This window comes from Aquila chrysaetos, chromosome Z, assembly GCF_900496995.4.
Source record: "Aquila chrysaetos chrysaetos chromosome Z, bAquChr1.4, whole genome shotgun sequence".
NCBI lineage: Eukaryota > Metazoa > Chordata > Aves > Accipitriformes > Accipitridae > Aquila > Aquila chrysaetos.
Window position 1 is genome coordinate 1185039 of NC_044030.1, and position 26209 is coordinate 1211247.

At 41.8% G+C, this 26209-nt stretch overlaps 1 protein-coding gene across 2 annotated transcripts in view; it reads right to left on the minus strand.

Moving 5' to 3' along the window:
* The window catches only part of LOC115337025 (rho-related BTB domain-containing protein 3-like), a 35858-nt gene extending 9918 nt beyond the window's left edge, over nt 1-25940 (minus strand). The window contains exons 1-10 of one of the 2 annotated variants that reach the window (XM_030004963.2): nt 25738-25940; nt 25346-25562; nt 15962-16154; nt 12732-12883; nt 10733-10844; nt 9555-9923; nt 7269-7381; nt 5492-5603; nt 1503-1676; nt 156-322 (exon numbers count right to left, since the gene is read on the minus strand). In XM_030004963.2, the coding sequence (XP_029860823.1) occupies nt 156-322; nt 1503-1676; nt 5492-5603; nt 7269-7381; nt 9555-9923; nt 10733-10844; nt 12732-12883; nt 15962-16154; nt 25346-25562; nt 25738-25739 (1611 nt within the window). In that variant the 5' untranslated portion in view covers nt 25740-25940. Of the gene's footprint in view, nt 1-155; nt 323-1502; nt 1677-5491; nt 5604-7268; nt 7382-9554; nt 9924-10732; nt 10845-12731; nt 12884-15961; nt 16155-16869; nt 17159-25345; nt 25563-25737 lie in introns of those variants that run through there. The other variant, XM_030004964.2, reaches the window with a different exon arrangement.
* Between the last annotated feature and the right edge of the window lie 269 nt (nt 25941-26209).

A 26209-nucleotide genomic window follows, 5' to 3' on the forward strand; every position in this document is an offset into this window, starting at 1 on the left:
CCTTGTGCCACTAGATAGCCCTCATCAACAGATTGTGTATCGGTGTTTGTCCTTGGGAAGGGAGATCATTAAGACAGTAAAAATCTTATCAGTTAAACAAGCCCCACTAAGCCGAGTCGACATGGATATTCTTAGTTCCTATACACAACACGTACCTTAGCTTTTTTGAGCAAGCTAACAATACTGAGACTTGTGGATGCCAGTTCCCGGCTCGGCATGCTCTGAAGCTGCGTGATAATGTAAAGCTCACAAATATGCTGCAGTCTCATTACTTGGTACATCTCCGCACAGATCAAGAGAGACATAGCCTGGAGAATACTGGCTGAAAAACAAGAAAACATAAGTTACATGTGTTTTGCCTTTTTGACAAGATGATCAAGCCACTTTTCAGCCAGTCACCTTTTAAACAGTGAACACAAAATCAAACCGCTGCTGATCACCTTATTGCCTTTGCATTATTATCATTATAAGTTTGCTATATTGCCCTCTTTTTGCCGATAAACTACTTAATTAACAGGAAAAGAGAAGTTAGTACTTTTTAGGAGGTAAGTGTAATAAATTGTTATCAAAATCCTGCATCTTGAAGACGCTGAGTCAAGTGCTGCTGGTCTATTAAAGTAAGTGATGACTAATAAGAGGATTTAGCTTTCCTTTCAGAAAAGAACATCTGCGATACATGTACAAGAAAACACAGCAAAAAGGCCAAAAAGAAGATGGAGCAACTCTATTTTTGAAAGAAATATGGTATGGTGTTTGCATATATAAACTGATGGGCAAGGAAAAGTTAGGCGGACTGAAAAGAGAAACATACGGAAAACCTAAGAATAAGGTAGAATTATTTGAAAAGAAAAGAGAAGCAAAAATACATATCACAACATCATTCTTTCAGTATATCAAAGGAAAGTTATCCGTATTTAAATCCTATTTCTTATTTAACGTGTAGATTTTCTTCCCATTAAAAAAGACGAAGGTTAAGACACAATGAATACTCTAGCTCAATTTGTCTTGCCAAATATGCCAGTTGACACACTTTTATTCTGGTTTTACATACAAATAAGGTATGCATGTGTATAAATAAGATATTCCTGCAATTTAACCTTGTTTATCTTAAACTTAGCAAAATATATGCTCAACAAAATGACAATTTTGAAATAAAACCCAGAATTAAGATTAGAAAGCAGTATTACTGTGATGTAGAGCAAAAATTCCAAACATTGTAATGGACCAGAAATGCAATTCCACAGTCTTTTGAGACTTGCTGTGTCAGCACAAAACAAATACAGCTTTATTAGTGATATTTGTTCTGCCTGCAGTTGATTTTACTTGAATAAGAGTGATTTCTTTCTTTATTGCACAATATGAACAAGTTCTCTTTCTTGAGACGTTCTACAGTACAAGACTGGCATGTTTCAATGAAATAAATGCTGCTACTTCACTCTCTATCAATGCCCCACTGCAGAAAAATGAGTAACAGATATACGTGTATTTTAAAATTTTCTTACCTGGGCAGCAGGAGTCGGTGTAAAGGTACTCTAGAAAGGAGAGGAAAGTGTCTTTGGAAACCCCATACACTGGAACCAGAACACTATTTGCTTCTAGATAATTACCATTAAACATAGCTGCCATTACCTCACAGCGAGCTACCAGAACTGCTCTGTGGGCTGGTACAGTTGCACCTGCAGGACACGAGATAAAAATCAATGACGATTTTACATACCCAGAGAGATCTTGATTGTAAAGCTCATATTTTCTTAGAAGGCCTCCACTTCACTGAACACGACTGAAGTGTTTAAAAGTAACACTGTCCAATAGATAATTAATAGCACACTCTCTTTATACCGGTCAAGATGTTTACATCTGCCTCGTAGCCACCGGCAAACAAAAAGAAATACCAAATTTGTTACGACAACCTGCTCCCAGCACCGGGTGCTCCAAATAGGGCAAACCTGTATCAGTCAGAAACAGGCTTTCCACTAGCCAGAAATCTGACAGCGCTCTAGTTACGCCAGTTGACACTAACTGACCCTCTGGCCCATTGCATAAATAGGCAGTGCTTGAATTATTATGCAGATCAGTAATCTGTGTTCACCAGTAATCCCATTGGTAATGAACGGGGGTTCTGGAAGTCAAACTTGCACATAACCACACAAAGCAAAGAAAGGCAAATTATCCCAGATGACATTCCCTTAAACCCTTTAAGTAAGCGCGACGTTAACCAGATCAAGTATTTTGCCTAGGTGAATTTCCTGATGGTTGTCTCATGAAAAGACCGCTGATAAATTTTTCCAGAAATTTTTCCATTCTGTAGTATTTGCAAGTGAATCATTTGCTTCACTACAGCATTTGGAAGACCTGGTAAGGTTACCGGCCCAGGGTGGTAGAGGTCTTACAGGCTCTTAAGGAAAACGTTGACAGCCTGAGCTGCCAGCCCTGGCACTGGGACTTCTGCAGAGCCCCGCCGAACTCCACAGTCCTGCGTGCAAGAAAGTGCCAAACAAGTGCCAGGCAGGAGAGCAACCAAAGACAGGATGAGAGCTTACAGCCGGCTGTAAATGATTTAATCTGAATTACAGTAAACAGACCAACTGACATGCAAGATAAATAGACTGTAAATGCTACTGTAGAAGTTACTGTCTTAATTTCCTCCTTAACCACAACCCTGCCACCTACCTAATTCCTTGGAGACATTTGGCACTTTATCGTTCCTGTTCTATTTCTGTTCACCTGTGCTTCTGCTTCCAGATTGCCTAAGCTGCATAAAAAATGTGTATGTTTCTATATAGAGAGAACGCGTCTGAATTGTATTATATATTTACACACATAACATGAGCAATACACGATGCAGACCTGATGTAAGATATGCATGCAGTTTTGTACGTGCGTGCAATTGGATATTTAGCTACTACTCCTTAGGAGATTCGGTCACGTTATGAGTCTTTACACAGACCCAATGGCTCCCATTTGCAATGGCTCCCAAGTACTTTGTAAGCTAGAAAGCACAAAGCAACTCCCAGTATTCAAGGAATTAGCTGAAGACTTAAAAATGTATTTGCCTGATCAAGACTAAAGCCTTCACTTTCTCTTAGTAATTATTTAATTTTAATACAGTTATTGTGTCTGATGTCTTAGGGGAAAAGGCTTGGAAGATTTATCGAACATTAGGAAAACAGTTCACGTTTAGTTAATGGATAAGCACAATTTTTAAAAACACATGTCAACCTATTCGACAGTAACATTTTCCTGTGAAATATATATCGGTGGTATGGTTTTATCAACCTCCCACAAAGCCTCTCTCAGGAGTGGGACACTGAGAGGAATGGTTCATGTCATTAAACTCAGCACCAGAATTTTGTTCTCAAAGATCTTTTTGTTTTTTTCTGCATATTACACAGAACATCTATAAAGAATCTGCTTGTGCTCATGTGCTAACTTTTGAGGGATTAATGCTCCATATTTGGCTCTGAGATTTAAAGCTGAAAATAATTAAATAATTGTCTAATCCTAAAAGACCATTTCTGCATGAAGGGTGGGTGTGGACAAATTGAGAAAATCATTAGCATTTAAAAACCATCTCATCCTTATTCTCACAAAAGCATGCAACACTTTTTTCCCCCTTATATCTTTATTTTTAAGAGTGAATATATTTATTTTCCAGAAAAAAAAATCACCTTTGATACTGCAGCTATGTTGGTGTACCCAAGCACATTCTCTGCAGACAAGGTGGGAACAGAAGATGGTGTCTGTATGTTTGCAACAGACAAGTCAGCCTCTGCTCCCCCATATCTTTTTAATACTGGCCACAAAGAGGACTAGGTAATTACCATCATCTCAAGAGACTTTTTAAAAGAAAAGTCCCCACAATAATTTAGATATTTCTTTTCACACTTGTCAGGTTAAGCAATAGGCAGGTCTAACCTAGGTGTCTGCAAGGCTGAAGGTTGCTTTCATAAGGAGTCACCTATCATACAGAAGTTGCAGAGACCTGTTACAGAAACATGAAGATCAGTACGGGAGCATCTAGAAGGGCAGTAAAACACAGCAGATGTTGATGGCACCTAGATTAGCAGGTCATCAAAACCACAGCACATCTATGTCTATTTCTAGGGATGCCCACACTGGGGGAAGAAGGGCAGTGAATAAAGCCTAAGGTGGCACAGGAGCAGGACGTAAGTCCCTGTCACCTTCTGGAGGGCAGAGAAAGGCATATCCACATCCAGCACCAGCCTGAGAGGGACAATAACCAGCATCTCTGGTCTTTCCACTGAGGGCAACGAGCATAGCTGCGGCCACCGGAGTCCTCTCCAAGGTTTGATGCTGGGAAAAGCCCTCAGATACGTCCCAGTGCTTGTGCAGGTGGGAACATGAGTGAGATAAATAGGTTTTAAAATAAAATCACCATGCCCCGTGATGCAATCCCTGGTTTAGCCTTGCTACCTTGGTGCTATGCCACTGCAGGAGCCTTTCCTGCAGCACAGCCCTTGTTTTGCTAAGCCTATGAGGGATGCGCGTGAATCAGAGAGGCACAAAGTCTGCCACGGCAGGCAGACGGCATTCGTACAGGCTTAGCCCTGATAAATCACGCTGAGAGTGGATGTGGTGACCGAACCGCCCCTTCTCTTTGCAAACATTGCTGACACGAAACCACGAGCACCTTGCGACCGCAGGCGCTTCGCTCCGCAAGACAGAAAGCTGCACGCTTTGGTGGAAGCCTGCCTGTGGTTTGTGGTTTGCTTTCGGGTCGCAGCTGCAAGTAACTGCGCGGAGGGAAAGCTGCTCTCTAAGAGCTGACTTGAGGACAGAGCCAGCTGAGGATCTCACGAACGTGGTGACACCCTCCCGGCCAGGGACGCCTGACTGGATGACATTCCCAGTCGCCTTCATTGTAACCATGAGCGATATCTGTATTACCAGGGCTCCTATCGCTGTTGAGTTCGTAACGGCTTTTATCCGTCATTATTTGAATAGAGTTAGATCTGTCAGATCTAACATAGAAAGCCTTAGCAAGTATTTAGATGCTTAATAAAGTACACATACGTTAGTAATTCTGATGTTTGGCTGGTTTAACTCTCTCCCTACTGGAGCTCAATGGGTACTGTTCTTTTACCTCCCATTTGCAAACATTATCCTGTGGACATTGGTCTGGTGTTGTACATGGACCCGCTTTAAAAAAACCGTTGGGTGGAAGTAAGGCGGCCAGGGAGGGATGTGGGCACTGTTGTGACCCAGACCTGCCCGACAGCCTCAACCTTTACCGACGCATAACCCCTCAGGGCAGTCGGGTTATGACAGCAGACACTGCTGTAAAGCATCCATAAGGACAAGTGTTAGTTCTAAGCAAAAACTGCTTTCCACGGTGATAGCAAAGCATATACATTTTCCTAGTTTTGACACAACAGAAAATACAGTCACCTCCATTTCCCACTCTCCTGCAGAGAGGATAAACGCTGGAGGTGTAGTGGTGAGTATGTCAACAGGAGCAGAGGTACCCTACCTTGTATTTTGAAGATGACATCAGCTAGGACAGGCGTATTAAAGAACAGCCTGAGAGAAGTATTATACAGATGTTTTATCTGGTGAGATCTGCAGTCCTTTACAGTGTTTAGCTGCAAAATAAATTATTAATAGAACACTGTCATGTACAGTTGCCCACAGAATAAAAGATTACAAGACATCATTTATGTGGGGAAACTAAACAACATTCTTTTGCTGTCTACTTTATGTTCTTTTGCTAATGCTATTCAGCCGTGCCTCTCGCACATGCAATCCTCTGCAATCACCTTTATTGTTTATTTTCCTATTTTCCACAGTGCAGCAATGCTCCAAGGCATCTCTGTGTCCTACAGTCACACCCCAGCTCTTGCCTCGGTACTCTCCAACCTGTGACAAAACTCGCCCATCCAGCACCTCTGGGCAAGTTTGACGGCATCACAAATTTTCTGGACTCCACACCTTCTCATACGTGCCCTGTCCAGGCCCAAGGCTGTAGTAACACAAAGTTTGAGGGCTCTGGGGGGAGCACTGATGGAGACAGATCCGTCCCCTGGCACAATGCCACATACAGATGCAAGGCAGCTAAAAGTTGTGCGTTTCTTGATATTGCCGCGATATTGCCTCCACAGAGGCAGAGGGAGCTTACAGGCTGAAGCACAGACTTCTCTTACAATTATCTGGGCATGTTAGTGTCAAGACCCTCCAAAAACCAGTACTTCCAGTTAGTTTTCAATTTTGGGGGGTTTTTTTACCTTAAAAATGGAATCTCAAGCTACCAAAAGGAACAACATCAACATCATATTGCTAGATTGTGGTAAGTGAAATTCAGATAAGGTTGAATTTATGGTTAAAATCTTATCTAATTTATTAATTAATTTTTAATTTTATCAAGAAAAATGACAATTCATTTCTATGCCTTTGAAGAAAAACTTTTAAGTATGAAATAAAAGTACCCCAAAGGCATTAAAAAAAAAAAAAAACCAAAGAAACAACAACAACAAATCAGGCTTATTATCTTAAAAGCTTTCAGGACTTTGTAAGTCCAACCCTATGAATATTTCAGCTCTGACACTCAGGACTGGCAAGGCTACAACCGAGCGATCAGAAGCTTAAAACTGCTAAGTAAGTTTTTGATCTTTATATTACGTTATCTCAAGACAGTCCAAGATTATTTCCCATTTAAATTGACAGAAACACTTTGTGCAAGTTCTATAGTATCAGGGAACGTATAAGCTTTACCGGGTAGCAAATGGCTGTTAAAACTAATTCTATATTGTAACATTTTATTAACACAATAATGTGACATAAATTACATTTTACTGTGAAGTCATCAGCTGAATTAAATATATCGAGTTACAGACAGCTTTCCACATCACAACATTTATAAGAGAAACCACCTCTCCTGATCTACTGCAGAAGCATAACTTTTGGCACATATTCAGGAAAGCAAAGCTCTCCTGGGCAGCCTCTATTACGTGAGAATTAGCAACACATAATCATATTGTTAGACAATGTGCAAAGCTGTGAATATGAGTAATCCTTTTAGGATACCTACTTGTGTGCTTTTTACCCATTACACTAATTCTGCACATTACATCAGCATCTCTGTGTTTCTATTTTGTAAATGGCTGTGAACAACCCACTGATAAAGTAATAAAAGCTGTGTAAGTCAAAGTGAGTTTAAAGCAAAGACTGACAAGGAAACCTTGTCTACAAAACAATTTCCCAAGAACTTAAGTAACTAATACTAAGAGTTACCCCAAGAGAGTTAGATGTACCTTCCCTGGAGTTTTCAGGATACATTTAACTTTCTCAAGCACATGTTCAGTTTTTTCTGGATCCTTCAACTTCTTTTTTATATCCTCTTCTAATTGTTCCCACTGGAAAGCACCTGTCACAAGAGCAGGTAAAGTTGGATTGTAAATCAACAAGGCACAGGACTTAGCAGGCAGAGAAAAGAGGATATCAATGCCAAACAGATCCTGCAGAAACTATTTTTTTTTTGTGCATAAATCAGCCAGATCTTTGTGCTTAGGAAGGGCGAGATGCAATTCTTGCACAATCAAACTTCCATGGTACTTTTACAAGAATACAAAGGCTTGGGCATCTCTCTTGCTTTCAAAATTAACTTCTGAATTCCTCCTAGTTCAACCATTACATATTGCAGTTAGATATGCAGAAAAAAAATAATCCTGAATGTTTCAATATTTGTGGAAGTTTTTCAGCTTCTGCTCATACTGCTGGTTGCATTGCTTTGTAGGTGTCTGAACCAGAAAAGCTTCATGCACAATTATATTCTGAGTACTGGTAACTAAAAACAGCACAAAGTTTGCAGTTGAATTTCTTTTTTTCTTGTGTTCAGAGTCAAAGCCATGATAGCCTCTCAGATCTCTCAATAGCTTCCTTGGAAAAATGAACAGTGTTGGCCAGCGTTAAAACAAACATAATTTATCTTTATACGCTTCACTGGAGTAAGTGTCAAAGACACCATGGGGCTTTTTGGTAACAGCTTTCAGCTCTGATCCCCAGGGCCAGGCAGCAAGGAAGAGTCAGAGGCAGATAAAGCTCTGGGTAAAGCACAAGTCAGCATAGCCCTGCAGGCACTCTGCTGCAGGTAAGGCTGAAACGGCGTCTTTAGCTCTATCAGCTCCTATGTATACCCTATGGATGGTGTTTATAACCCCGTGGGCACAATGTCATGGTCCTGAAAAGCTGAAAACAGCGATACCGCCTCATGATCTTATCTCTTAGCCTGTGCCTCAAGTGTCTTCGAAAGCAGAGGCACCAAACAACGTGCGATGACTTTTGGCAATGGCCTTCGGGTTGGAAGCTGTGACGTACAGCAGAGTTCCGCCTAAAACCCGTACAAAGTTTCCCACCTCTTTGGTTGACACAGACAAAAGTAAAAAGTAAAATCAGTGCACAAAAGGCAGCAGACATGAAGTTGTAAATGGTAACAGATGAAGATGCTGCGCTTATCTATCACCTGCTGAAATTCCAGGCTTAATCCCCTATTCATGTCACTAATAAATAAATAAAAAAAAAAAAACTAAATCCATTCACACTAAAAAACTTCTGCATCTGTTCTTTATGTTTTAGACTGGTTTGGGAAGAACTGAAAGGGATGTTTTCAATGTACAAACTCTAACTGAAAGTGTCTCCCTTGTGTCTTCACAAGCCAGTGTTCATGTCTCAGCTACTAAGGCAGAAATCCTTTTCATACATCAGGCAGGTATCACTCTACGGGTATTGACTAAGCTTCTTTATAGATGCAGCTCTAACATTATAATTGTTTGGGGCTTTTTTTAAAGTTACATTTAAAATCAGAATGCATCATTAAAAAGCCTACTAATTTTTTCAACAAATATAAAATATATATTCTTATGAGCTGACAGCTTGCAAAATATTTTATCAAGAACAAACGGGTATCAGGTACTTCAGAAAAAAAAAATAGTTCTCTGTCACCTAAGGATTCCTAAGCAACATTTGAAAAGTTAAGGTGTCAGTGCCGTTTTAATGACAGCTGGGATTAGGCAGGTGAGGTCCATGCCTGTACTGAACTGGTAGCAAAACGCATGCAGTATATCAGAGCCCCCTACACTCCAACCAGTTATCACTGTTTTCTCTTCAGCAGCACCACATCCAGAAAAGAAATCACTTGAGTTTTCTTAAGTAACCTTGAGCTCTCGTCTATGCGTTTAGAACATGTAACAATTTTAAGTATTTCAAAAGCCTGGGATCTGAAACCGTCTCAAACTGTAGATTTTTTTGGCAAACCTTTTGAATATTATTGGCGTTAGCTTACGGACTTTGTTCAGTAAAATATTGTGCTTAATTTATGTTCGCTAGATCTGGAATGACAACTAATTTAATTTTTACTAAATCTAGGCGAAGGGCTTTTTTCATATAGGCGCTGTTCGTCATAATCACAATAGACGTAGCAACACGGCAGAAGACCATCTCCCAACAGCAAAGGCGCGTTCCTTAGGGTGACGCACGTCCTCCTTCAGGAGACGTCAGCTGTAGGAGAAAGGAGTAGCCGGACCCGTTCCCGGGGAGGGTACCTGAATAAATGAAGCGGAGGATGTCTGGGAGACAAGAGCAGAAGACGGAGTCCTTCACCACCACCCTCACCGGCGGGACGCAGGGTGGGATGCCGCGGGGGGCCGGGGGCAAGGCGTCCTCCGGCTCCACCGCGAAGAGGCTCCGCGCCGTCTGCACGATGGAGGCGTCGCGGATGTCGTCCGGGGTCTTCACCTCGAAAAGCAGCATGAAGAGGGGGCTGACGGAGCAGAGGATGATCTTGTGGGCCTCCACCACCGTGCTGAGGTCTTCGGGGTAGAACGCCACGTCCGCGCACTGGCAGCAGCAGAGCAGGTTGTGCAGGTCCGCGTCGTAGTGCGAGGCTTCGCCCTTTAAGATCGGCATTTTTTCTGTGAAAGGCAACGAGTCGGGCTGTAGAACTGAAGCAAGGATTAACCGCGGGACAGCGCTGTTCCCAGAGAGCTGATCAAGCGAAGGACAATTTTCGAAAGAAGGATTCAACAAGAAAATTTCTTATATGCCATTTGAATATGTTTAGTGAAATACTGTAAACATGGAAATACTTAGTATAGTAAAATAATATAAGAAATACTTAGTTTAGTAAAAAGTGTCCATCCTTTTATGAAACCTCTGCAGGCACTTAGGTTTGAAAGAAACCTGGCCTGTGAATCCCAAACCTAAGGGATCTGAGTGAATTTCTAGTACGTGTGAGAGGAGACAGCTATGTATTTAGAGGTAACTACTTATCAGTAATTACATCGCTGAATGAATGCATCACTTAGAAATCATGTGCAGGGCATACACCTCTCCTTTGTTTTGTTTGCAGCAAATAAAAATATTACTTGATGATATTGTAGAATAATAAAGAATGATGTAACTACTTCCTTTTGTAATTTCTCTATAACGGTTTTATGTAATGCTTTTATTAATTTACCTTTGCACTATTTCATGCACCAGAAAACCACTCCTATTATTTTTGTCTGAAATAAATTAGAAGTCCATTGCAATGTTACATATTGCTTCACAATTCCCCCCAAATTAATTAAAGCATCACTAAAAGATGATGACACTAGAGCAACATAACCAGAATAGCTGATGATAGATAGCACAGCTCACCGTAATGATTACAAAATGTTAATTGTGCAAAGAACATGACACACATAACGAGTGATACTAGAGACCAGACATCAGCGAGCACCTGGCTGTTCAAGCTGAGGTGGTTGAACTCGATGGCACTTCTGCGTCTTTTTCTTTTTCTTCATTTTTTCAGATGACTTCTGATTCAAAGTTTGGATCATAAAATATTCCAGCTAAAACATGAAATGTATTTTTAAAAAACCCTAGTTATTTAAGAACAACCTAGACATCAAACTAAGGAGAACGAGCGGGTGCTGTATGCAGGACTGAGGCTACTGCCACTATGAACAGTCATCCAGGAGAGTCCCAGCACCCCTTTACCAGGAGCAGGTACCAAATGTAGTTGGAATTGGCACAATTTAAAAGGCTATTTGTTCAAATTATGGCAGTTAATTCTCTCGTATTTAATCTTCCCAGGCATGACAGGTACAAAGATATCCAATTTACCACCTTCCATGGATGCCAATTATAGAATTACAGAGAAGAATAAGACTTGGTGGATAATGATGAAGTGCAAGTGACAGAAGTAACAGAACCATGTACGAGCTCTTCAGCTTGCAACTGACTACCACCATCACCATGCAATGTTACCATGTCCTCTGAAAAAGTCATACTACAGGGTGATCTTTGTGGGCAAGGTTTGTCTCACTGGGACAGACTACAAGCATCATCACTGCAATAAAAAAGTACCTGAGGGGAAATGATCCCTTTTACAGGAATGAAGGGGCACAAAGAGTGGTTTAGTTCGAATTAATGTGTGTCTTAAACACTTTCATCACCCAAGGTATTACTGTAGCCCATATAGTGCTTTCTAAAAACTAGAAAAATGTTCCGGCTGGACAGATGTTGCGTGCCTTCCTCGGCTTTAATTAGGAATGAAGGGAACCAGTAGAAACTGGCTAACTGTTGTGCCAGATATTCCAAGTTACTATCAGATCCCATGGGAACACACTGTACTTACACACCAGGGACAACAACAGCACAGACTATGTGCAATTACTCTCCTGAAAGAACTGCATGTTTTTGTTCAAGCACAAATGCCACTGGGAAAGTAACCAAAAGATTCAAAAGAAGACTGAGCTTAAAACACCTCGTAAAACTGAAAATTAAATACCAGTATGAAATAATTTTGTGGAGAAGACAAATTCATCTGAAAGACTGTATTTAGAAACTGCTCAGCAGGCCTCCCTGTCTTCAGGAGAGTGGAAAGAGGATAAGCTTATTAAAGGTAGGACATTTTAACAAGCTTCTCAGCTTCTGCCTTGTTCAGCTTCGCTGCAGCTGACCCCAGGCTCTGCTCAGGATTGCAAATTGCATCACGACTGCAAACCGAGCGACCACAACAATATGCTAAAAACCAGGCAATTCAACAATCTCACCCCTCTCCCTTTACAAGTAGAACAGCTGTGAGAGTTTGAGCAATTAAAACTAAAAATCTCGGAACATTATGGAATGATTCAGCTTGGAAGGGACCTGTGGAGGTCACCCACCCAGGGCATCTGCTCAAAACAGGACTCATCTTCAAAGTGGAATGGCGTTGTCAAGTGCCTTGTCCAGCTGGGGTTTGGTTATCCCATCCCAGCAAGATAAAAGGACAGGAATGGAGGGGCGGGGGGGGTTCTTGCAGCGTGTACTGTGACTTTCCTAAAACTTCCTAAAAGGTAGCTAAAACTGGAGCAACCTCAGTACTGCCAATTTAGCTAGAATCATAGAATCACGGAATCGTAGATTGGTTTGGGTTGGAAGGGACCTTAAAGACCATCTCGTTCCAACCCCCCTGCCATGGGCAGGGACACCTTCCACCAGACCAGGTTGCTCCAAGCCCCATCCAACCTGGCCTTGAACTCTTCCAGGAATGGGGCATCCACAGTCTCACTGGGCAACCTGTTCCTGTGCCTCACCACCCTCATCGTAAAGATTTTCTTCATAATATCTAACCTAAATCTAGCATCGGTGGGAGGGCTCATGGTGTGCCTCCGCTCGCTCTCCGAAGCCCTGACATCGGTCATGCACCTCCCATGTGTGCCACCCTGCTTTCAACCCAGGGGTTTCTCACTCACCACTCCTCCAAAGTACTTCTGTACGTAGAAGTCATTAAGAGCGTGCAGTTCGAGGTAAGTGGCTCCCAGTTCCCTGGCAAGCTGAACTCCCTCGGAGGTGGTGACGCAGCTCCTCCTGTCCGAAGTGCACAGGGGGCAGGTGCAAGACACTCCTGGAGTAAAAAGTCATGCAAAAAAATCCACATTTTTGTCAAATAATCCAGAATATTTAGCTTCCTAAATAATTGTAAAGATTTATTATTTAGAAAAGAACAAAAAGGGAAATGGAAACATAGTCAATTTATAATAAGAAATCTATAATTATTGCAAAAAAACCCCAACTTCTTTTTAATCGGTTCAAAATATTAGCTGCTATACAAAACTCAGTTTACGTTTCATCAGCATTAATTTACATTCAGTTTTGCAAAGGTGGAACAGTCAAGCAGGACTTCCAAAAGTCAGTTTTGGCTTAGGGCCTCAGTATCCTGATATGCACAGGTGTTGTACTAGCCTGCAGGTGTTACCATTCATTAATGTCACCCTTAAACTTGTTTAATTATTGTGGCTTGTCCATGCAGGAAGCACACACTATAATGGAAGGGAAAAATTTCCACTGCTGTCCCAGCTGTTACTGGCACGTACATACTGCGGAATATGATTCAATTACACATATTTTACAAAAATTTTTTTTAAGCCAAAATAGGTGCTCTTAAGATTATGCCAGTTGTCATAACCCGACTGCCCTGAGGGGTTATGCGTCGGTAAAGGTTGAGGCTGTCGGGCAGGTCTGGGTCACAACAGTGCCCACATCCCTCCCTGGCCGCCTTACTTCCACCCAACCGTTTTTTTAAAGCGGGTCCATGTACAACACCAGACCAATGTCCACAGGATAATGTTTGCAAATGGGAGGTAAAAGAACAGTACCCATTGAGCTCCAGTAGGGAGAGAGTTAAACCAGCCAAACATCAGAAGTACTAACGTATGTGTACTTCATTAAGCATCTAAATACTCGCTAATGCTTTCTATGTTAGATCTGACAGATCTAACTCTATTCAAATAATGACGGATAAAAGCCGTTACGAACTCAACAGCGATAGGAGCCCTGGTAATACAGATATCGCTCATGGTTACAATGAAGGCGACTGGGAATGTCATCCAGTCAGGCGTCCCTGGCCGGGAGGGTGTCACCACGTTCGTGAGATCCTCAGCTGGCTCTGTCCTCAAGTCAGCTCTTAGAGAGCAGCTTTCCCTCCGCGCAGTTACTTGCAGCTGCGACCCGAAAGCAAACCACAAACCACAGGCAGGCTTCCACCAAAGAGTGCAGCTTTCTGTCTTGCGGAGCGAAGCGCCTGCGGTCGCAAGGTGCTCGTGGTTTCGTGTCAGCAATGTTTGCAAAGAGAAGGGGGGCAGGAATCGGTCACCACACCAGTTAAGTGCTAAAAATCTGTTAGCGACCTTGGCTCAACTTTGCTTAATGCCAGGAAGAAGTTGCCGGCCATGGATGTGTTTCCAAATGTGCCGTGCATGCTCTACATTAATTTCCTCTGCTCAGACCTATGGATAATATGTAATAACACAGCTTTTCTTTTATTTCTTTTGGCAGCACCACTTGCTACTACAGAGGATTAAGATCTTAGTAATTTGTATGAGCAAACTGCTGTGTTCACAAATACCTCCTAGAAACAAAAGGGTTCTGTGTGTGCACAGCAGTCTGCTCCAGCCGGTCCCAAAGTGAAACTGCGGCTGGAGAGCCTGACTTCTCCCACGGTCACATTATTTAGGGAGGAAGACAGAAAAAAAAAAAAAAAAAGTGGAAAAGAAAAATCCCAGGGAGTCACTCAGACTGGTGGTATAGTGTGCTTAAATAAAAAGCGTAAGAAAAGGTGTTGGGGAAGACAAACATTCGTTTAGCAAGACCTTGCCTTTAGAATGGCAGATTTATTATCCCTGTATAAATCAGAGCTTAAAAACACTTGATCATTATCAATGAATTACTAGAGGAAAGAAAATAAAGATTTAATTGTTACAGAGTTCTTTAACAGTCTTTTCTCAATCACTGAGCAAAAAGATATCTATGTAGACCCTGGCAAAACTGAGCATTACAGCTACAGAAGACATACTTCATATAGTTTAATATTTTTTTGTACATTATAAAATAAATGTCTACATCTACATCCATCATGTCCCTTACTCATAGCAGGACAGATGCTCAGAAACACTTGTTTTAGTCAAACTCATAAAGTAAAAGACGACTCACAGACTCAAGTTTTGCATTCATTGATTTAGAAAAAAAAAAAAAAAAACAAACTAAAAATCAGGCCGCACAACTATAAAGACCATATGAAAATCAACAAAAGCAGAATGCAAAACATTTGGAAACACAGAACAAAGTTTGTATGTTTGTCCTATCGGTATCTGTGGTACTCTTTCGCAACTTTATTTCCCTGATGTAAACAGAGAGGAGTTGCTAACGTCTACCCAAACAGTGAACGTGTTCCCACCAGCATTGCCCTCGTCAGCTGCTGGACACTTGTAAGTCCACTAGGTCCTTCCACACTCATGAGACTTTGATTTTTATATTGATTAGACAGCAACAACAACTTTGTGGTAGCTAAACATTCAGTGCAAAATCAATTTGCATTGCTCTCACAGCAGACTACTGATCAGCCTGGACAGGGTGTTATGTGAACACAGAAGCTATACCATAGCTATACCATAGCTACCCTGCCGTGACAGGTCAGCTCCGTTGGCGCAGCAGCATGTGGCACTTTGTGGTACCCAAAGGGCTGGTGTGTCTGTTCTTATGACAGCACGCCAGAGAATTTCCCACCCCTTTGCCTGTGGTTGCAAGCTGATGGACTTAGTTTTAATCTCGTACACTAGAGATATTTTATACCTGAGACATGACCAGAGAGAACTGGTAACCATAAGATTCATTTCATACACTCAAATGTATGCTGCTTAATCCAAAGCACTAGATTTAACCCCCGTGTGTGATCGCTCCACAAGAAGAGTCATTGCAGAGGTCAAAGCAGGATAGGATGCCTTTCATCGCCAGGGTTAATTAAGCATAATGCTCTTGCCAATACACCAGTCTACAGAGCCATAATACATGCACATATTACCATCATCCTGACAGACTAATTGTTTCTGTTAGCAACTTGGAAAAACAATCAGCTTCTACTGAAATTACAGCATATCTAACTTCCAAGTGAGATCTTAACTATTACTACAGGAGACTGGATACATACCGGTTTTCCGTGCACCAATAGCAGAAATTATCACTGGAACTGAACAGTGGCTTGAGGCCTGTTTTATCATTGGTACATAACCGTCCCTTAGCTCTTGAAATGAAGTCTTGTCATTGACAGAGTATTTAATCACAATAATATCAGCTTCTCCAATGAGAGTGCGAGAGGTGTACCAGTCACTGTCAAATATATCCTAAACAGAAAAAACACTGATCAAAGATTTCCTGTCTATAAAGGAAAAGGTGAAATATTCAACAGTCTTAATGCAAAACCTTACAAAAGTATTTTTAACTGATAAGTTAATCTCTTATTTGAAGACGTGCAACAAAGACCAGAATTCATGCTTTGTAATTTCCTTGTCTGGAGAACAAGTTGTTCATTGTAGTACACAATAAATCTCTTTTATGAATTCAGGAATTCTTCAGGAAGAAAAAATAGGGTTTATCTAGGAATATACTTTGCAGGAAGAAACTTTACTGGTTTAATTACTTAACTTTCAAATGTTTTCATTAAGGAAATAAAAGCAGCTTCAGTGGTAGAGGTTTGCAGCAATTCATACAAAACCATTATTTATCACAACATTTTAGGGAGATGCTTACACAGAACTATGCTATGTACCTATGAACCTTTAAATACAAGTTTCAGCAGTTGGGTGTGATTTTTATCTGCTTCACAAGAGCTTTCATGTAGCTTTAAGAAGTGTTAATGTCTTCAGGATAAGGCCTTTAATCACATAACTAAACTTTCTTGACTTCACATTCAATTTGTCATTGTTCTGCGCTATAAGTCTTACACTCTAAAAAGATTTTGTATCCTGTTAATTTACAACTGTGCTATATCCCCTGTAACATACCGGTAATACTTGTATATTTGTCATGAGACCTATAGTTTCACAATTTCTGTCTTACCTGAAGGTAGCTTAGAAATACCAATGACAGCCATGGCTTTGTACATATGCTCAATTGATAATTCTTGATGAAAAGCTGGAACTGGTCCAGAGAACTGAAAATCAACTCACAAAACTAAAATACTACAACATCTTGGAACAGACAGACCTTATTGTGGCCATTCAATACTTAAAGAGGGCTCATAAGAAAGATGGAGAGAGACTTCTTACCAGGGCCTGTAGTGACAGGACAAGGGGCAATGGCTTTCAACTGAAAGAGGGTAGATTTAGACTGGATATAAGGAAGACTTTTTTTTTTTTTTTAATGAGGGTGGTGTGACATTGAAAAAGGTTGCTCAGGGAAACTGTGGATGCCCCATCCCTGGAAATGTTCACGGCCAGGTTGGATGGGGCTCTGAGCAACCTGGTCTAATGAAAGATGCCCCTGTCCATGGCAGGGTGTTGGACTAGATGGTCTGTAAAGGTCCCTTCTAACCCAAACCATTCTCTAATTCTGTAACAGTCCTGTACAACATGAGGCAAAGCTAGAAGAACTTGGGATCTTGAGGAAAAAATGGAAACAAGCAATCATGAAATAAAGAAGATGTGAAAGAGTGAGCACAGAAGAAGTGCCAAAAGGGACCCAAAGTTTGGGTTGAGGATGGTCAGTTTGATTTTGAAGAACAGGTCACAGAAATAAGAGCATTACAGATGGGAACCAGAGAAATACATAAAAGATTATTAATATCAACAAGTGGCTTGCATTGTCAATATAATTATTTTTGATCACTTCAAAGAGTCATTGTTTCAAACCTACGGTGAGGTAGCTGCAATACTCTTAAGTACAAGAGGTAGCACGAACTTGACAGAAGTGTATCAGTCAGCAAATATTTGCCTAGACTGTCAGTGCACATCATACCCAATTTAGGTGTTGTCTTTAACAAAAATAAGTCAGGAAATGAACTTAAAGTATAATAGGCATTCCCATTAATTTCTTTAATAGATGTTCTTGTTCTGTAATAAGAAAATGACAGACAGTTAACAAGTTATCATGAATAGATATTGTGTGATTCACCATGTTGATGAGCTTTAAGAGCACTGCTCTTCGTATTTGTTTTTTCAGTCAGCTCAGTTAGAGACTATTATAATCCCAGGCTAAGGAAAATCTCCACCAGCATTTAACAGAATAATTTTGGCTGTGTTAAGAATATAAAGTTAACACATAAACACACGTTTAGCACCTACAGCAGTAAGACTACCTGCTACATTGCTTTGAGACAGCCAGCTAGATGGGCATTTGCAGAATCTGATCACATAGCCAGGCAAAAATTGAGAATTTTTAAGGGACAGCTTTAATACATTTTAGCTGATGAAGATCTCAACAGAGAATTTTTAGTAGGGTTGTATACATTTAACATGACAAAGGTTTAAGGGAAAAATACAATACAAACCAAAAAATAACATAGAATATTTAGTTGTTCTATGCTGGCAGACAGAAAGCATGCCTGTTCCTTTGCAATTTCCTTCTAGCTGCCTGTCTTCAAGCTCAGGCCAGTTTGTACATGCCCATCTCCAAGGTCAGTGATAACCAGCAGTATCACCAGCAAGGTCCAGAGCACAGTTGCACAAATACAAAAGAACTCCAACACAACTTTAAGCATTAATAATAAAAAACGTTTATGCAACCTTCTTACAGAATGTAATATGCATTTCTTACATGTAGTGGTATGTTTGTATATGGTTTGTAGCTCCCTCCATTTTACAGCTAAAAATTTACAGCTAAATCTCCAGTGCATTATGACACCATTTCATGTCACAAAACAGAACGATTTTGTGAAGTTTTCTAAGTTTTTGGTCAATATGAACAGAGCCATGCCCAAGGGAAGAACCAACTCTGACTCTCATGCTTTAGCTTCAGCATAAACCTAGTCCTGACCTACAGCAGAGGACAGGGCTTCCAGATACCAAAGTGCATCGAGCTGTGGCTCCATCCTGACACCAGCCCCACCAGCAGCAGAGGACGGGACACCAGTTATCTGATATACATCCAGACACGTGCTCTGCTCTGGCCCCAGCCCTCATCGTGGCTCTCCAATTAGAGCATCATCCAGTAAAACACCAGTCTGGAAGACCCTCCATGCCCTAACCTCAACCAGGGGCAGCTCTAATGCTCTGCTCATTGATGGAAATCTCAACAGAATATGCTGAAGTAGTAGACTTGTGTTTGTCTGCGTGTGCTTGCTCATGCATGTAACACAACAGCAGCTTAAGGGGTCAATATCGTACAGCAAAAACACATACAGGGTTTTTATTCCCCTAATGAAAATAATGCTACTTAGAAAAAGTAGTTATATTTTGGAAAACAAAACAAGCTCGTATGATTCCCCTACCCTTTTTGTACTTAGCCCAACTTGCCATATTTCCATCTCTGCAGGTGTGGGGAAAACTAGCAAAATCCTTACTGAAAACAGCTGCACAGGTGTGCAAATACACTTCTTTGTTCAACCATTACAGGAAAGAAATCCTTTGGAAAGGTGGTACAGGCTGTAACAGCTTCCCAGGTGTGTGTGGCTGCACCTTGCAGCAGGTTTGTGGAGGTCTGTGCTTTCCACCACTGCCCTGTGCCACCACTGTGTGTCTCTGTTAACCCCATCAAGATGGATTTTACCAAAGTTTATGAAGTTTTGGTGGGGATGGACCCCACTTTCCCAGGGTAAGGGCCAGGCCTGGGTACATCAAGAAGTGAAAAATGCAGAATGTACCAACCCAACATCCCATGACACCTAATTTCTGTTGTGCAGTTTCCCTATGCCGTCACATATTTAACACCCCCAAAAGCCCATTCGTGAAGATGGATGTTATGTTTAAAAACACAGAGGAGAAAAACAAGTTTCCAGAGGTCTTGTTGCAATTATTTTCAATTTGCATCAAGCATAGCATAGACTGCTCAGATTGCTGCTCTGTGCTGGGAAAATCCTCCAAAAAGGTCTCTGACAATGAAGGGTTATTTGCCCAAGGCATCACTGGGACAGAGCATCTGGACCCTCCTTGATTGTCACTTCTAGGGAAGCTTTCATGCAAAAATGACAGAGGGAATTTCTTTAGATGAAGAGCAACAGTTCATATTCAGGAATAATGTTCACTCCAGGCTCCATCTATGAAATTTATGTAGCAGCTACTCCTCATCATGCTTCCTGCTCTTGTCATTTCCCAAGACAGCCATTGACAAAAGGAAAAATAACTGCATAGCTAAGACTATTATAATATGACCTTATTAATTACAATTATATTCCTGTTGCTACTCCTCTCAGGACTTATTAGAAAAAAGCTTCATTTTGTCCTTGTGTGTCTCCATTATAAGCATCTCATAATATATGCTTCCCATTAGTAAATCATACTTCTGAAGCATTAATGTTGAAAATAAAGCCTTCAGAGGCAATGAAGGCCTGATTTCCCTACAAAATCACATGACCCCTTGAGAGGACAATGCTTGCTTTGTTAAACATAATTTATGAATGCCTTTATGGTACGGCAATGAAACCCACTGTGTCCTTGCAATGCCCACACTCTTTCTAAAACCTGCTCGTAAATGTCCCCAAGTCTACCTAGCCCAGCCCTTGATCTGGAGCAGCAGCAATAGCAAACGCTGTTTGGGGGGACAAGGGAGCCCAGCCACCCCCGAGGACCATTCATTCCCCTGGGATTGCCCCAGGATCCAAGAGAGCTGCATTGGGAATATTGGAAAGTTCATCTCTCTTTAGGATCCATTTACAGACCCATTCTCCATTGACAGAGCCTTCCTTCCAGCGACGCTTTCCACACCACGTACCAGAGCCTTCCCCATTTTTTCAAGATTTCTCTGCAATTTCTAATCAGCCAGGTCCACAGCAGAACAAATTTTGCGTGCGTACTCTCCATAACTTGCTAGAACCCTGAACTTAGCTAAGTAACATGCAGCATAGAAGGAAGTATCTTCTTCAGAAATTGAAGGAATTCAGACCACAACCCTGGAATGCCACTTTTGTTTTTCACTCAAGGCTTTCCAAAACAGCTTTAGCTGGTTGAGCTGACCCAGAAACAAAATTAATGAAGGCTAGCATTGTCCTTCCTCTGTTGTCCTCTCATAAAGTAATTTAATAATATTTGTAAAAAGCAAAAATAAAGAACACAGTAGGGAAAATAATTTACTAGGATACGATCACTTGTTGTAAACTGCCAACTTGAGACAGCCAAGCTTAAATATGAGAAAGGATGACATACTAAAAAATAAAAAGTTGCAAGCTACGGTTTTGTACTGAAGCAGTAATATGACTGGATTACTAAAAGTAATGAATAAAATTTAAAAGTGGATCAGATTCCTTTACCTTCAGACATGTTAAGGGCTGGCCAAGCCTACCCAGCACAAGGAGCAAAAGGATTCTGCTGCAGGGAAGAACCCAAATAACTACACCATGCATAATACCGTGGAGATAAGAAAGGTCACAGGATTCAAGGAACTACGACTGCTGGTGCAAAAAAAGCAGACAGAAAAAAAAAGGAAAAGACTCATGGACAGAGATTGTTGAAAGGGAGAATTTGAAAAAGATAATTCACAGAACACCTTTGCAAAATTGCAGTTAACATATTTGAGCACTAGTGAGTCCCATGAAGGTCTGCAGCTCTGTGCAAGCCTCTGAGCAGGTACAAACACAGCACAGCATCCCTCCCTCTGCAAGTGCCTAACTCAGCACAAGGCACTCCCCAAAACCCAGCTGCTCTATTTTCTCCTTTTGTAACATTTCTGCTACTGGGAACGTGAGGATGCCAGTGATCCTCCAGAAACTGGGCAGTTTTCACTAACTAGGGGAAAAGAAAAAATTTCTGGAGGTATTGTTCCCTGGGGGGGGGTGGGAAACCCAAAGAAACCACAACACAACAAAAAACAAAAGCAAAAAACCAAAACCAGGTGGCTCACAGAGGAAAAAAATTAAAAAGGACAGTGAGACCCCCATCCCAGGACTGAAACACTCTCGTATCCTTATAGTACTGCTCCAAGTGAGAGAGCAAAGAACAAGGGAGGTAATGCAGGTAGGGGACACTCACAGTGAAGTTTTCATGCTGCCATTTATTTTCCAGTATCATAATTAAAATGCATCAGAATATGAATTAGAGGTTGCATGCTATTCTTCATTCTGAAGTTGAAGAAGATTCACTTGCCATCAGATATTACAAATTTTGCCTGCATTTTTTCTGCAGTTTTTACTTGTACTTATGCAAAAGCATAACAAAATTCAGTGTAAAGTGACTAAAGTTGCAAACTACATGCAAACCAATAAAATGGCAACTCAGTCCTGAAGACTGTCAAATCCTACATAGAGTGCTAAATAAAGCAACCTTTTCCAAAGCGAATCTTAAAATTCATCTTGCAAATTACTCCTTGTAAGTTACTATCTCTCATACTGAGGTTTACCCCACAAAGAATTAAAAAAACTGGGAAATGCTAGTTCAACACGTTTTATGAGAGCACAACTTGAGCATGCATTAGCAAGTGATGAGCTATTAAAATCACAATATTCAGCATGGATGTTAGCACCTATATACATTTTCCCTAGTTCTTTAGATCTCCTCTCATCCTGGGTCTGCGTTTTTTATCAAAATGTTTTCCAGCCACATGAATCACAAGGATGTCAGCCCACTTGTGCATCTGTGCCCTGCATGTGGGAGATATCGGCATGCAGCTTTGCAAAAGCAGCGCAGGACACAGTGGGCCATTGTGATATACCCAGTGATTGACACATGGAGATCAGCGCAGTTTTGGAAACAGTGACATTTTGCCCCCAGATTCTGAAAAGTATGTTCCACCACTCTCTCTACAACCCTGTGTCACCTGCGTGACAGTAACATCCTCCCCAAAGTCAGCACTTCCATCCTACACACTGCAACTGCCACAGGAAAGAGATGCTTCTCCAACATGCTGCCACTGTTTTATATGTTGGCAGACATGAATTTAGCCTTGAAATCTTCTAAGCCAAGCAATATCAAAGAATATGGCACCTGCACAGGCAAATAAAATATTTACGGGGCCACTGTGTGAAAACCTTGGTCCCACAGCAGGTTGGAAACACCATTCCCTCACGTCTGCCTGTGATAGGTGATGGGCATTGCCTTGGGTAATCATGCCCAAGAAGCTTTGCTTCCTAGGTCTGCAGTTTTGGTCACCCTCAGTTTATAAAATACCACACTCTCGCAGCACCACTGCTGCCGTTTCACTGACCACGTGCCCACCAGGACAATGCCACCGTGGCAGTGTTGACCACAGGGTCCAGGCCCTTCATGTTTCTCCAACCCATCAGTACATGAGTGCTTTGGCAGCTGCTGGAAAACCTTGCTGCAGCACTTTCAAAGAGACATATAGTACATAGTAAGATGCCCAATACCATAATACCATCAGGAAGAGTTCAACCGAAGACGCTTGAGCTGTTGATTCCTCCTGTAGACTCAAAAAGTTGAGCAGTGTCCCGGGCTGACAAAGACACATGCAGCAGCAAATCAAAACATGAGCAAACTCACCCTGTACCACAATCTGGCCATCTCACAAAAGGGTCCCCCCATGCACTGGGAGCTCTACTTGGTGAACTTGCATCCGCGTTGCTTTTCCAGACTGACAGCTGTAAAGGATATCGAGCGGTTGGGCATCCCTGAGTTTCGAGCCTCACAGCTACCAGCGTACTCAGTTGCCAAGTTTATGTCTAATACTGGCTTGCCTTAATCATATGGATATAATCTAGATGAGATACAAATCTCAGGTAAAATGCAAATCCACCTTCACGTTACGCTCAGACGATAGAGGTGGAAATAATGCAAGGCCCACCCTACCACCACCTCTACGTTTCAGTAACGTGCAACAAGAATTCTTTTCCATGAAGAATACGACTTGAGGCAACATCAATCAACATTTTGAATTGTCCTGTACCATTTCCCCAGGCTACCAGAGGAACAGTCCTGAAAGGACTACCGTGACCTAGTAAACCTCAAGCATCCAGCCTGTGGAAAACAATCCTGTTCTGCCTAACCCCATCAAGGATACAGCTTCATTCAGAACAAATAACTTCCTGCAGAGTCCAGTCCAGCTATCTGAGATGTCTTCTACTAAGCAAAGAATGGCAGTTGTTCCTCATCATTCCCAGTAACAAATCTCCTGTCTCTAACTGACAAAGCAAAAGGCAAGAGGCCTCAGAAACATAATGTCCCAGACAATCAAAAGCTAGCTTTTCAAGGACAAAAGTAATAAGGTTTACAGATCTGAAGGGCCTTGTTTTCTAGAAGAGCAAATGCAGATAAAAGAGCATAAAAAAACATGAACTGCATCTCCAGCCTCGGTCCTTTCTTCTGCCCTTCTCCAGCTATCCCTGCTTGCCTTCCCACCCCCCTTACCAACCTCCAATCCTCTGAAACACCCTTTGAAGTCCTACAGCCTTAATTTATACTCAGGAGTTTTTACTCATTGCTGTGCTCCAATGATGCCAGCAAACTGCACGTGCAGGTCACATGCAGCTTCAGCAATTAAAAACCGGATCCCCCAGTCCATTGGAACTGGTGTCTGTAAGTGCAGCTGACAAAAAAAGTGTGAGAAATAGAGAACAGAAGGATAGCTAAACTGGATCATTTAGTTTTAAGATTACAAACTTCTGATCAGGTATGTCTGGAAGTGTTAGGATTCCCGCAGATCCCCAAAAACATTTCCCTCATGGGACTGCAAAAATCAACCTAAGGGTAGAATTATGGAGCTGAAACTGATTATTGTTTTGATTTCTAAAAGCTGCTAAGCTTAATTTTTTTAAGGCTACTAAGTAGTTATTAAGTATGTTTTAATTTAGATTATCAGCATCATTTCTTACATAATCATTGATCTGCTCATAGTCATAACTAAGTTGTCTCACCTACTAACAAAAGTGCTGACAACTTGGAAGAGTGCCAAAATCCTTTGTATTCACCTTCAAATAAAGGAAATCATGTTAAGATGTGATTATTCATTATAACAGAAGTAAAATGATTCTCCATATACTGTATTTTGCAAGATATAAAATATTATAATCTTTCACTTTTCAAAGCTGGAAAACTGACTGCCTTTTCATTTTTACAGAAAAAATATGTACGCTTTGTTTTATTGTTGATAAACATTTGGAGAGTGCTTATGATGCAGTGTCATGAAAAAGGGGTTCTTGTTTGCCTCTGGATTATCGTCAATAAAGTTTTCATTAAACAGCACAGTTGAAAATATCACCTTCCTACAGAAGAGGTGGGCAGCTACTTGTTAATGAGAAACTTTTTGTAGCACCTTGGAGACTTTGCAGCATTTGCCTGGTTACATTTTATATGCTTTTCCTGTTAGCAGTAATTAAAATATGAACAAAATCCTACAGTTATAAGAGCAATTTAAAAATTAGGATATCTTTTCATTTGATGAAAACCACTTACGCTGTTAAGTGCGGTTAAAAAGATTGAGACGGATCTCTTACCCAGATATGACAGTCATGTACCACCAGTCTGACATTTCCAAACACGCAGGCTTGATATTTGGCAAAAACTGGGGTTCCAACGTGACTGGCAGACAAACTGCTGTCAATCCGGGAAACGAGAGCACTTCTCCTGAGATAGCTGCAGATCAGGCTTGGCTCCTGACTGTCTTCGGAAAAGCTGTCTCTTTCATTCCCAAAGGCTACGATATTAACCGACCTAAAATAAAAATAATAAAGACAAAGCTGTGTTAACAAAGATGAAGGGCAGGGCTAAGAGGGGGGAAAAAAAAAAAAAAAATCCCCTTAAATCAAACCTAACGTATTAATCCTTCTGAATCCTCTTCCCTCCCTAGATTTTAACACCCCCCTGTAATCAACAGCAAAACACATACATGATCTCAAATCCAACAGCAGAACGGGCGCAAAGCGGGAAAGAAACCCGGAGACGCTGCTCGCGTTACAAATCCCCCGCCGGCTTTGGCTTTTTATTCGTCGGCGTCCACGCTCAGCGGCCACCGCCGGGGCCCTCGCCGCATTCCCCCGCCCGCAGCCGGGCGGGACGAGCCGGTGGCGGCCGCGCCGGGGGATGGACCGACCCCAGCGGAGGCGGCGGCGGCGGCGGCGGCGGCCCCGGTGTCCGCGTCACCCGGCGGCTGCCGGTGAACCCGAGGAGTAAGGCGAGCAGCCGCCCGCCCGGTCACAGCCATCGTCTCCTGACGTCAGCCGGCGGGAGCGCGGCACGCGCGATGGGCAGAGCGAGCTGACGTCTCCGCAGAGCCAACGCGGAGCGGCCAGGTCAGCGAAGGCAGGGGAGGGCGCCGGGGCAGAGAGCGGGGCACGACCCGCCGCGGGGGGCTGCGGGCA